This window comes from Pygoscelis adeliae, unplaced genomic scaffold (genome assembly GCF_000699105.1).
Source record: "Pygoscelis adeliae isolate BGI_AS28 unplaced genomic scaffold, ASM69910v1 Scaffold268, whole genome shotgun sequence".
Classification (NCBI taxonomy): domain Eukaryota; kingdom Metazoa; phylum Chordata; class Aves; order Sphenisciformes; family Spheniscidae; genus Pygoscelis; species Pygoscelis adeliae.
This window is the reverse complement of record NW_008825262.1, coordinates 1,123,517-1,136,700: the sequence shown is the minus strand read 5'-3', so window position 1 is coordinate 1,136,700 and position 13,184 is coordinate 1,123,517. Positions and strand designations below refer to the sequence as shown.

The following is a 13,184-nucleotide window of genomic DNA, read 5'->3' as shown; positions in this document are numbered from 1 at the left end:
ATGGCACCCGATGGGCCCCTTGTTTTTGCTGGTTCGAGCCCAGCCAACATGGGCTTTGCCCGCACCTTCTAGACTTCAGCCATGCTCCCACTGCCACTCGAGTCCCACCTAGGCCCTGCCACCCTGCAACGTGAGGGGACCCTGCCCGGGAAGGGACCCTGCCCTATGGCGAGACCCTTGCCTTGTGAGGGGACCCCATGAAGGGACCCTGCCCCCTGGGGAGACCCTCCTGCAGCCTTACACCACCTCTGGGGCCGCACACCTCTCTGCAGGGTCCTGCACCTTGCCTGGGGCTTCATGCTCCTCCTGGGGCCCCTTTCCAGAGCTTCACACCTCTCCTGGGGTCCCCACACCTTCCCTGGGGCCTCACACATCCTCCCGAGGCCCTGTGCTCTCCCAGGGACCCCAAACCTTTTGCCTGAGCCCTGCACCATCTCCAGACCCCAGACGCCTCTCCAGAGCCTCATGTCCTCCCTGCACCACCACCCGCCACCTTCCCAGGTGCCCTTAACGTGATTTTACTTTCCAGAGAGAAGTACTGGAGAGCACCGGGGCCCACAACTTTCTGGAAGTAAGTATGAAGTACTGCGTGCCCCCAGCTTGCTAAACCTTTGTTGCCTAAGGTTTCTGGGAGGAATTAATTCTCTCAGAAATGAATAATGACTCATGCCAATACGCTCTGGATGACAGAAGAGCCACAGCCCCTATGTGCACAACAGATATTTCAGCTGATACCTACTGTCTTGGGATCCAGACACTGGGATCATTAACTTTCTGAACGGCCCCAAAGTACACTGTGGTTCAGTTGCCCTCTGGGAAGGACGGTGATAGTAGGACCACTTCCTCATTTGCCTCTCATTTGTCTTATTTAGAAAGTGAGAAAAACAGTGAGCAAGAGAGACTCTGGGAAGCTCAAAGCATGGAGAAAGCTAAAGGAAAAGTAAAATATCTTCAGCAAGTAAGAACCACTGATCCCGACTCTTTTTTCATAAATCTTTCCATTCACTGTGTGTCATTTGGTGGAATACTGGAACTTTGGAAATGACATGATGAACAGTAATGAAAATTGCCCGGACCTGGCCCGCTGTGTGGTTTGCATGATGCAGCCCATTTCTTGATGGTTAGCTTAAACTTATTCCCAATTGGGTCATGCTGGCTTGGGGCAGGACTGAAAGTAGTAGGCAGTGTACTTAATTTCTTCATAGTAAGCACATAATGTCTGTTGATTTAGTATCTAAAAGTGTCTGTTGATTTAGTATCTAAAAGTAGCCAACTGAGAATGCCCAGGTTCAAAAGTGGATAATCTTGGGGGGGAAAAAAACCACCAGTGCCGCATGCACTTTCACACATTAAAATCCTGGCATAGAGACATTGAAGCACAGCTCAAAGCATAAGTGTATTTCTTAGTTGTCTTAGTTATTAATGGATCTTCTCCATTAGCCTATGCCCAGCAGCAGCTAGTGCCAAGAGTTCACTGAGTGAGAGATGCGGGAAATTTGGCAGTGGGCTGTTATTAAGTTGGCTTCCATAGAAATACTTCTGCCTTAGCCTGTCACTCAGGGACAGGTTTAGGTGATATTTTTAGAGAGCTATAATCCAAGAACTGCTAGACCAAGCCATTTCAAATTTTGTAGAAACTACTTAGCTGCAGAACAAACTGTAGATTTTAGCAAACAACATCAAAACTGAGTTTATAGATGATTCTGTCTTTCCAAAGGAAGGCGTAACAGTGATATTGTAGCGCCTTTCAGGTTGGATCCTTCTGGACTGCGTAGAGCCTTCTGACTTAGTGGAGTTTTACAAAAGCTAACATCCACCTGGCATGCAACCGCCCACTCGGCACTTTAGTTAATGGTTCCTGTAGTCTGTAATTGGTGGATAGGATCAATAAAATTTAGCATTCTATGAGTTATATATACTCATGTTTATGCAGTGACTCAAGCATTAAATTGGCCATGAAAAGCAGCAAATTAAGTGACATGGTATCCAGATCACTGAGGTTCATCTCCTGCAAAACAGTGGGATTGGACCAAGTATATAGAGCTTGGGGTTTCTTCTGCTACTTTGACAAGAAAAAGAAGATGCAGATAACAGTTGTGCTTGTTATTGAGACACCGATACAAACTTCTACCGAAGCCCCTATTAATCTAACCGGTGAATTAATGTTCCACAGACATACCATGAATACAATTCACAGAAGTAATGGAAACTAAGACAACTAGTATTAAATATTGTAATAACATTTTCAGCCTGACTCTGTAATTTACACTTTTTTTTTTCTCATTTTAGTAAAACGTTCCACATTTTTACTGAAAAGCCTCTAGCCTATATTTGGGAGGCAGGCCAGATGAGAGCAATCTGCAAGAGGTGCAGAAAGGTGCTGAGCTCTGCAAGTCTTTCCTGCAAGTCAGCAATCCTCCTTTTCCAATTAATAATTCCAAAATGCATCTCATCCATTACCATCAATTAGCCTTCTTTCTGAATTCTGGCTGAAGCTAGCAACAGTTCCCTGAATCTTTTGTTAATTTTTTTAAAATTCAGTAACAATAGATGATAGCAAGGGTTTGCAGCTTTGGGCATCTGGCAGCCATAAAGATGACTGATTAATTTCAATGAGTAAATTACTTTATACAACTACAGGACACATTATAAGCCTCACATAAGTCTAAGAAAACTAAAATAAATGCACTGAATGAAATAAGAATAATGTTCACATTATTATCAGTCATAGGTGTCATTTACTGTTCAAATCCAGATTTCAGACTTGATTCAGACATTCTGTTCCTGCAGCATGTCCCCTGGGAGAGCAAAACCTGGAAGCTCTGCTGTGCAAATCTGGGAAGTGAATGTTGTCTCCACAGTGGTACACGGACAGGGTTTTTTAGAAAGCAAGCTTAGCTGCATTAACACTGTTATTTCACAAACTGACAATGAATTCATTTATTAGAAATGCTTATTTTAATTAGTTAATTTCATATGAAACAGTAGTGAGGCACCTGGCAAAAAAAGCTGTTGTCTTTTGGATGTTTATTTCACTGGACTATTGTGTAATTCATTAATTCCCACAGGCTTTACAGGACAGTTTATGATTAACAAAGACATTTCAAAATTATACACACTGCAAATCTGAGTAATCAGTTTAATGCATCTAAAGTAGGAATGCTTAGCTTGTCTGAATAGATCTTGGTATTGCTAGACATTTTTCCAGTCTGGCCACTTTTCCTTTTGATCTTGGTCTTATTTGGCTACCTTTAGTTAGTAAGTTCTAAGGTACCATCCCTGAGCCTGTCCTGTGGACTGCCTGCCTCACTGAACAAAAATACAGCTTCCTATTGTGACCTAAGATGTGGCTCGGTTTTGCTTTCCTTTTTATCAGCTCAGGTATTTTACTTCCCTTTTGTGAAAGGGGAATAACAGTGAAGGATAAGAATTCGAATTCTAGAATATTGGGTGGGTGTTACTTTTCAATATCAGGACTCCCAAACATCTAGAGCTTGGGCTTTGTCTTTTATGCTGTCGTTTACATTAATCTGTTGGGGGGAAAAAGTTGGCATTTTTTTTAATTAGGTTTAAAGCTGATTAAAACTTGGAAATGGTTGTTGAAGAAACCACTTTAAATAATGAAGATTGCTTAATTTCTAAAATCAAACTGCATGGAAGAAATTGTCATCAGACAAAAGAATCCACCGCACTAAAAAACAGGGGGTTTCCCCATTAATTTTACATCATCTTTTCTTAACCACTTCTGGATGGAAAAGAACAAATAAGAAACTCTTTTACTTTTTTTTTATTAGTCATATGCTGAGATGTGCTCCTTTCTGGCACTGGTTGAGGGTTTTCCCAAAATACTTCCTGGAATGTCTGTTTCATAACAAATTGCTAGGAATTTCTGAAAACAATTTAATATGCTTTCACTCAGCTTAAACAGTGATGTCTCACTGTAGCTGAAAGCTATTCATTTCCATAAGGCAAAAATATACAGATGTGCTCAGATGTCTGGGAATCAGAATACTAAAAAACTCTCAGTAGGAATTTATTCTCCCTGGGAAATTATTTTTTCTTCCAACTGTATAAAGAGAGGCGCTTTAACAAGTTCTAGGATGTGTACTTCTCTTCTTGTAGAGAGAAGAACCTGGACCGTGGATTGAAAAGAGTCATTAAATGTTCCGTAGTTCAAAACTGGACTAAATTCTGTCACCTTTGAAATTATCGCAGTTTTAAATCACTTCTACAGAGTAGCAGAGACTGGCTTAATCCAAAGATGCATACTGAAGACAAAAGTTATCTCTGATTGCACCTCTCAGATGAAAAGGTTTTTGCAATGAGTCATTACGCATGTGAGAGTCCTGAATTACCTCAATTTTATAATGTCAAGATGCTACAGAATAGTATTTTCCAACTTTAGTATGTATATTCATCTTGACATTTGGAGTGATTCCTTCTGATTTGAGGAAAGAATGATTATTTCAAACCCCATGTAAATCTAGGAAGAGAAGGTTGCTCTCCCAAGTGGTGTGTTTTCAGGATCTCAGGAAGAAAGAGGAATCAAAGTACTCTCTCCAGTAACCTGTTATGCCTGTTTCTGCTGTATATTCACTCTAGTTCTCAGCTTCAATGAGGAATTTAAAGTTTACAATCAAGTTAAGTATTACATGCTTTTAATTCATTTTTCTGAGCTCATTGTGGCAAATATATTTCTTTTCAGGCCAGGAGAAGAGAAGAAATACTACCTTTCCTGAGGAAACAGAGAGCAGAAAGGATTGCAGTGAGTCTAATTCCTTTTTATTATGGATGCATCTCAAGGTTTGTGCATGCTGACAATATGGACAGCATTCAAAGGACCATAGTCCAGTATATGAGGGTTCATGGGGTGTTGAAAACTATACCGTGGTATCAGTCTTGCACAGCAAAAGCACCTCAGTTTGAACTGAGTAAGCATGCAGAAAAGTTGGTTCTATTCAACAAATTCCCTAAGCAAAGAGGATCCTGTAGGCTGTGTGATCTCTGAAAGTCTCAGGCCAGACAGTAGGAAGCAATAGGCATAGAAGCTAAAAGAAGCTTAAGCGAGCTAAATATGGTTATTGGACAATTTCCAGTCTGAAAACCGCAAGGAGTAAGACAGTGATATTATAAATACGTTAAAGTGTTTGAAGGTATAACTGACTGTTTCTTGATGCTACATTTTATTTTTGTATGGGTATATCTATAATTTACTCAGCTATAACATGCTGGCCTTGATTACTTTCTCCAAGACAACAGAATAGAAGAGTTGCTGAGAATGGATTGCGTGTCTTCTTGGAAACTATCTCAAAAGGATGACTTAGTACATCAGAATTTTCACAGAAAATGTGGAGATGCTTGTGGGAGGAGCAGACAGGAACTGAAGCTGACCTCACTGGTGGAGGCAGATAGGGAACAGAGCAAACATGAGAAGGCGCGGAATCTTGAAAACTAGAACAACTTGGGACTGAGAAGGGAAATACAGCAGAAGCAGTGACTATAGTGCTCTCAGACTGGCAGTGAGGACTGTGGCAGCACTTTGCTGAAGGCCCTGCATTCTATATAGACATCCATAATGAAAGGACCTCAGTTATTTAAATTAAACCAATTTTAATACAACTATGTGTAAGTGTCTAAATTTCTCAGTTTAATATGCCAAAGGAATCTTTACAGCCTGTGCATTGTCAGTTGCTTTGATTTTTTTCATTATTGTCTATAGGTCTTTTTCCAGTGAAACTCTAATACTCAGTTTATAACAAAGTTACTAGACTGGCTGCAGGTTTCACATGCTCTGCTTCCTAAAAAGCTCTCATAAACTAAATTTGATCAATAAAAGGAAGAACTCCATTTAGGGATTTTTATTATTATCAGTAGTGAACTCTAAATTTACTGATTTATAATGGTTTTGCTTGGCCTGGCCGGATGTTTAGCAGGAGAAGAAAATTCAAGAATAAGAGGTCTGTATTATATTGAGGTAGTTCTTTCCTTCAGTTGTAATTCACAAGATACAAAGCAGAGATAGATGAGTTTTTACCCCATATAAGGTTAAACATCTGTCCTTCCAAAGAACTACATATCCTAATTAATAAAATTTCATTACTCAATACCAGAGAGTAGAACTGACATTTTAGAGCTGATAAGTGTAGTGATTTGAGAAGTAACTTGGAAAACAAGATTTCAAAGGGTACTTTCAGAAATGACGTATTCATTTTAGACATAAAAGCCTCTTTTTTTCTTCCTCCTTATTTAAGCTTTTAAGTTGGTTCATATTACGTACTTACTCTTCTCAAAGTTTATTAAAATCCTGAACCAAGTATATCTGCTTTGTGCAAATTCTATGCATTAAAGCTAGGCCTGAAACAAAACATGAGTCTCCTTCCTCCTGACACAATAACTTACATGAGTTTTATACTCTGGACTACTCAGGTACCATATTAGCACATTTAAAAACACCAAACTCTTTACTATTGCTAGTGTAGTCTTTTGTTTAAGTGTTTGTATAAAGCTGTCTTCCAGGATAAACAGTAAGTTTAGAATTTACTAGTGATAATTAATGTGTCTTTCTCTCTTTTTAGAAAGAGATGATTTCTCATCTGCATAAACCAAAGATCAAAACTGATCAAGTAAGGTAATGAAAATACTTAAAACAAGTTTGGTTTTGGGTTTTTTTTCCTCTGTCTAAGTAGACAGGCCCTATTTTGGGGGGAAAGATGTTCTGGTTTTACTATTATTATTATTTTGTAAATAACTGCTCAGTTTTATCCTATATTAATACCTATTATCATAAAACTTAGACATTAAAAGCCTGAAAGTCTGCTGCCATTGTTCTGTAATTTACTCCTTTACTTTCTAAATATGTTCTGTTTATTTCTAAATAGCGGTTAAGGGAAGGAAGTGGAAGCTTAGGCATTTTTTAAAAGTTATTAAGACTTTAATTTTGCTATTCTGGTTGGAATTCAGAAAATCAGGAAAAAGACCAGTTGTCAAAGTGTTTCCATATTTCTGAAAGGGTCAGGAAATACCAGAAAGCCTGTTCCTTTCCAATGCATGTCTTGGCTGAATGAGGGAAGAAACACCAGTGTGACCTTGGCAGTAGTATCACACTGTATAGCTGCTTTCTTTGGCTATATTTTTCCAAATTTTAAGAAGTTTCCATGTTTATTGCCCTGTCATAGATCCAAAAATAGATCACCAAAATAGCATATTACACCATCATGTCATGTTGCATGAGATGACTCATTCAAATTCTTTGGAAAGTCAGCCTTACAAATACTGACACACAAATCCAGAGCGAGGGTTTGATCCTGAATATTATTCTGCCTGGATGCACTGCAGCATTCTTGTGGAGCCCTGTTGAAACTGTCTCTGTCATCACACACGTGTCTGTAAGATACAGCTGGTAAACTAAGCCTTTAGGAATACCTGAAGACTTTGGAAACACGTGGGATGAAATTACCTGAAGTAGACTTTCCTTAAGTTTACACCAGTGACATAGGTGCAACGGTTGCTAAACCAGGCAGTAAAGGATTCCTTAATTTGTAACAAACATTAGGCCTGAGAGTGCTGACAATCTGGTTATGTTATGCCGGACAATTTCCTTCCTGGCATTTGGCTGTGACCTCCTGAATGATGCAAATGCTATTATTTTCCAGTGTCAATAAGTATCTATTAAAATAAACAGGATCCCCGCAGCTGTCAGGTAGGGACTATGCCAGCAGAAACACAAGTTTAAGGTCATCCACTGTTACTGTTAGTCTGGGACTAGGAAGAATTGGAAAACTGCCCCACCAGAACTACAACAGCATGTTTTGGCTTATATTACGGTATATGTAAGTCATCTCTCAATTCAGGATAGACAGGTTTATTATTTTTAACTAGTGGCTAGCTGATTCTTTTCACATTTACTGCTAATACTTTCCATTCTGTACTGTGAAGTTGAGGCCGTTGCTTTTGCCCTTAAAGTACATCAGCGCTGCCCTGTATATCCCAAAATCTTAATCTCCTTCCTCAAACATAGTTGTGTCAGTCAGATGGGAGTGACGAAGGCAGTCCTAAAGGTGCGCTTGGGCCATGGGCTAAGCTACAGTGCAAAGAGTTAAAGAGAATAGCTACACTTACTATGAAGTTGTTCTTTATTCCTAAAAACCACCTCATCTTTGAAAATGCTGACAAGGTACTTGATTCAGCAATTTCTTCCTTTTAATGAATGCCATTTAAATTATTTAAGTGAGGCCATTTTTCTCACACTGGCACCAGTTTAAGTAAGATGGTGTCATTGAATATCCACAACTTAAAGACTAAGCAATGAATCTGCAGCTTACATCTTCCTTCCAACTTAACATACAAATATGAAACCTGAGAAATGACTGACAACAATTCACTTTGAAAGCAAGTATCTTAGGAAAATACTGGGCATTAGGTGGAATTAATTTCTAGGATTACTATTACCTCCAAAGTTAGCTATAAAAGAAAAACCGAAGTATCTGGAACAACTGAAAAGGCTGAAGGTGTAATGTCTGCTGAGGTGAGCAGCTGCAGGAGTAGATGTAAGTGAACGACCTACAGAATCCTTCCTTCCATCATCAGATACCTACAGAAGGAAAGCTTAAGCTGTCTTGAAGCTGTGCCAAGGACAACCAGTGGAACTCTTTACCTGAAATGATAGTTAACTGCATGGGGAGGGTTAAGATTCATGCTTTATGTAGCAGCTTATGGCCTGTGAAGAAAACTATAGTCCAGTTTATTAAACTATCACATTTTTTCTTGTAAACATTTTAATCTGAAAAATATGCATCACTGTATTTACTGAAGCAAACTCACCCAGAGCACAGGGTATTGATTACTGCTGTATTTAATTAGAATAATCGTGTTTTTGTAATGGTCTGTTAGCAGTCATTACTAGGAAATATGATCATACCAAATTTACTAATGTCTCATAAAATATTTAGAGTCTGTATTGACCAAGATGATCCCTGTTTCCAGTGGCAACTCAGATGAATGGCTGAGAAAATATTTCATATTTTGAGAAGAGCTACATTTGTGAAAATATTTTCCATGGACAGAATACGCTCTCTTCCTGATTCTTTTTTCCTTCAGTAGGTCCTCTTTTTTCTTGTTCCTCATCTTTTTCCTGATTTCAGCAGACTCATGATTTGTGCATGTATTTTCATAGGCCTTCATTTTCCAAGTGTTTAAAAACAGAAATAATGATGTATTCCTTACCAGTATTCAGGGGAAATAGCTTAAATAGTTCAGTGCTTTGGGTTTTTTAGCTTTGTTCAACTAGCAGCTTGTGGTTTTTGCAATGAATTTATATTGCTTTAAATCTACAAATCAATACAGATCTTGGAATGTAAACTTGTGTGTACTGATAAAAAGAAAAGTATTTCCTTAGAGAAAAGCATTAAGCTAGTATAAAGCACTTCTATACTGATATATAATTACATCCCTATTGGGAATTATACTGCAGTAGCTTTCCAAAAAAATCTCCCAATAAGCTGCGTACCTTTAGCAATACAACTACATGAATGCAGTATGTGCACGTTGAAAGGGTTTCATCCAACTGCTTTGTGCCTGAGTGTAGAACTTACTGAGGAATTTGGAATATGAATTCTGTGCAGTACTTCACCTGATGAAATGTGATTTTTCTGTTGGCTTGTCTGTTGCCTTTGAAGTTTTTCTCAGTGAACTTTTCTGTACGTTCTGATACTTGTATGGGCATTCTTTTGTGTGGATTCTCTGAACTAGTGTTCTGTGATTTTTGCTTTCTACACATAGCTAGGCATTTATAAGGCACCTCTGTGTTTAGATACACATGTAAGTACCTGACATGATGACACAGACAGGGCCAAAGAACTCTGCACCCTGGCAGCTATTTCACACTGACTCTTCTCTGTAGAACTGGCCAAAAAGTCAAAACCCACACCATTTTCAGGACCTTTGTATGCCTGTAACCAACTGATGTTTCATGTAGATTAGCTGCAGCTACCCCATCAACAATTTACTTTATCTGATATAGTTCTGTAATTTCCAGCAGGCTGAAGGTGTCTGAAGCTGACCTTATGGATCAAGAAGCAATAAAGGCTCTTAAATAGTTCAGCTAAATTGTCTGATGGAGAGAATAAAATGTTTCTTTGCCGCAGAAAAAATATCCTGCTCTTAGAGCCATGCTGCTTTGGACTTCAAGACATGAACATTCCTCATTTGACTACGTATCTAGTTGTTCCTACTGAGACATGGCATGAATGTGACAAAGGATGTGGATAGGCTTGCAGCAACTTGTCAGCCTATCCATAAATGTCTTCGTTTTGCTAAAGTTAAAATAAATGCTTAATTCAGAAACATTTTAAATTATGTAATTTATTTACTTAGTAAAGTATTAATTGCTAATGTGCTGTTGTTGATCTTGGAAACACTAACTTTTTTATTGTCCTCTTGCTTTCCTGTTGACTTGGCACTACAGCAGTGAACAACGTATGCCAATAGCTGCTTATCAAGCCTCAAAATCACTCTGAATTCTGTTCTTTATTGGCATCTTACACCAATGTACTGTGAGACAAAGTGGGGGGCTCAATTTACTGCCTTCTCAGTGTGCAGGAAATGAAAATGCTTGTTTCATTTATGGGTTTTTTGAAGTTTTCATCATGAAAGGAAAAGGGTAATGAAGTGCAAAAGTGTCAATGCATTTGGGATGCTAGGAATTCTAGAACTGGAAAGACATATGCTTACATCTTTTACAAGAAGATAGACTGTATATTTTCTTCAGGTTTGTGCCAGATATCATCTACTGATACAATTTGCTTCAGGAAAACACATTTCTCTCACATGTGTGCTCCTCCCTACCTCAATTAAAATACCAGTTTTGCCTGGCTAACATTGACATAAATCTTTATCATCAAAGTTGGCTTTTGAAATATTAATGCGAAAATATTTGGGAGCCAAAATAGGTACCTGGGCAGCTGTAGACTTGTATTCGGTGGACATCTGTGGTCCTGGGATTTTTGACTTGCAGGATTTGAAATCTTCTGAACTTACTAGACAGCTTTCAAATGGCACACTTCTATGATCTGAAGGGGCTGTTAAACTGAATATATGCATTTCATGTGTGCTAAATTTACCAAAATTATAAATGGAGAGCAACTGCTTTGGCGATGTTAGGAAATGCCTTTGCAAAAGTAGAATCCAGGTCAAACAGAAGAGTCTGTGGCTAGTAATATTAAGGTTGCACAATAAAGACACTAAGTTTTGTTATCATGTTATACATAGTGTTTGAATGCTTGCAGTTGACCTTTGTTAAAAATAGATCAACAAAGGCTTCTGCCAGCTACTGCCATTTTGCTGTTGAAGTTAGCAGAATCTTTGGTAACCATTTTGCTGCTGTTGTATGACAGTGTATTCCTCAGTTGTGCTTTTGATATGGGAGAGGCTGTAAAATGCAAGTGCCAGAGTATTTATTCACCAGTAATTCAAGAAAGCATGTTGATAATGCTGCTACTACTTGCCATGGATATATTCAAATTTTTTTTCCTTCAGAGCCATCACAGAAATGCTTTCCAATGGATTTAGAATACAAACATGCTGAAAAAAGGATAGACTGCTAAAATTATTAGCAGGGGGCTTTAAGCTGTGTTACAAAAATACCTACAGCTGTAAAGGTGAGTCTTTGTTTAATTTCTAGAAACACTGTAATTATTTTGGTTACTTTGGTCTGCAAAACAAGAAAAAAATGCCCCAAACAGGATTTCCTTTGTCAAAAGTTCTCCAAAGAATGAATGTACTGGTGGAGCTTCAAGATAATGAAGATTGGCTTGATAAAGGCTTGACTTCAGTCTTACAACTGAGGCTAGCCAGTTCAGATGCTCGGTTCTTCCCTCTATTTGAGGCATTTCTAATTATATTACCTAACAGTTTGGAAATAGTTAAATGTGTATGTCACTTTCATGGACATACCTCACTTTGAGTTGTTTTGTCTTCTAAAATACATGAAATTAAATGCAAAACTGTGTCACCAAAATATGAGTCCTCATTCAAGTTCATGAAACCAGTTAAATTGCTCATGTCTGTAAAGTTGCTCAAGGGCCTAGTTATTTACTAAATCCAAACTTTGATCACCAAGGACTGGCCCAGGTTGCCCAGAGAGGTGGTGGATGCCCCATCCCTGGAAACATTCCAGGTCAGGTTGGACGGGGCTCTGAGCAACCTGGTCTAGTTGAAGATGTCCCTGCCCACGGCAGGGGGGTTGGACTAGATGACCTTTAGAGGTCCCTTCCAACCCAAACTATTCTATGATTCTATGAAATGTAAACGTTCAGTTTGAGAATACCATTGAAGTGTGTGTTTCACAGATATGACACATGCTGCAAAGCCATAGCCTTAGTTCAGCTCCAACACATACCTCTGAGATTCCTGACTTCTGGTGACCTGGAGTGGAATGTCTTAATGATATTTTAAAGGATCTTTCTCTATTTGAGATACTGATTTCAGAAATAGTTTCTTCAACTGCACTCCCAAGAGTTGGGCTAGGTTTTAAGTCTTTCATAAAATCATTAATCTCCTATTTTAAAACATCGACCCCAGCTAGTATCTGTCTGAGCAGAAACTGTAGCTCTTAAGGCTCCTGTATTTGTTCATTTTGGTGCTCTGGCCCCCTTCTGCAACCTGCAAAAAGCTCTTAGAGGCTGAGCCATTAAAACCTTAGCTGGAGAGCTGTTGTTCCCGGAAACAGGTGCACTCCAGCTTCCTAGCCACCAGGAAGCAGGCTCAGCATTTATTAATGTTTGAAACAAAGTTCTTGTGTTCTGCTTTCAGCCTTGAAGCAGTTTCTTAAAGGCAGCTGCACGTCAGTACGGGGAGGGTCGGCCTTTGGTTTCCGGGACTGCAGGTGCGGTTTCCATCACTCATACGTTGGGGTGGATGGAGATGTCTCCTGTGCTCACACCTTGCCGTTTGTGTGTGGGGCAGGGAAGTTATAAAGCTGGAGCGGGGGGAAACACGCAGGAGTGACGAGGTGTCTGAAGTGTGGCACGGGGGACAGTTGAGAACGGGAGCAGCAGGAAGAGGCGCGGGCTCGGCGTGTGCCCCGGCGCGGGAGAGGCAGGCGCCTCCGGAGGAGAGATGCGCAGCGGGGGAGGCGAGCCCGGGGGTCTTTGCCGCTGCCGCCTCCTACCCGCGTAGGGGCTGACCCT

At 39.6% G+C, this 13,184-nt stretch overlaps 1 protein-coding gene across 1 annotated transcript; it reads left to right on the top strand.

Annotated features, from left to right (window-relative positions):
- On the top strand, positions 1 to 10,094 carry LOC103921577 (chromosome unknown open reading frame, human C11orf88). Its single transcript, XM_009329569.1, is given in 6 exon segments — positions 1 to 168; positions 530 to 575; positions 873 to 958; positions 4,706 to 4,765; positions 6,576 to 6,628; positions 10,034 to 10,094. Coding segments are annotated over 6 exon segments (474 nt in total).
- Positions 10,095 to 13,184: the final 3,090 nt, after the last annotated feature.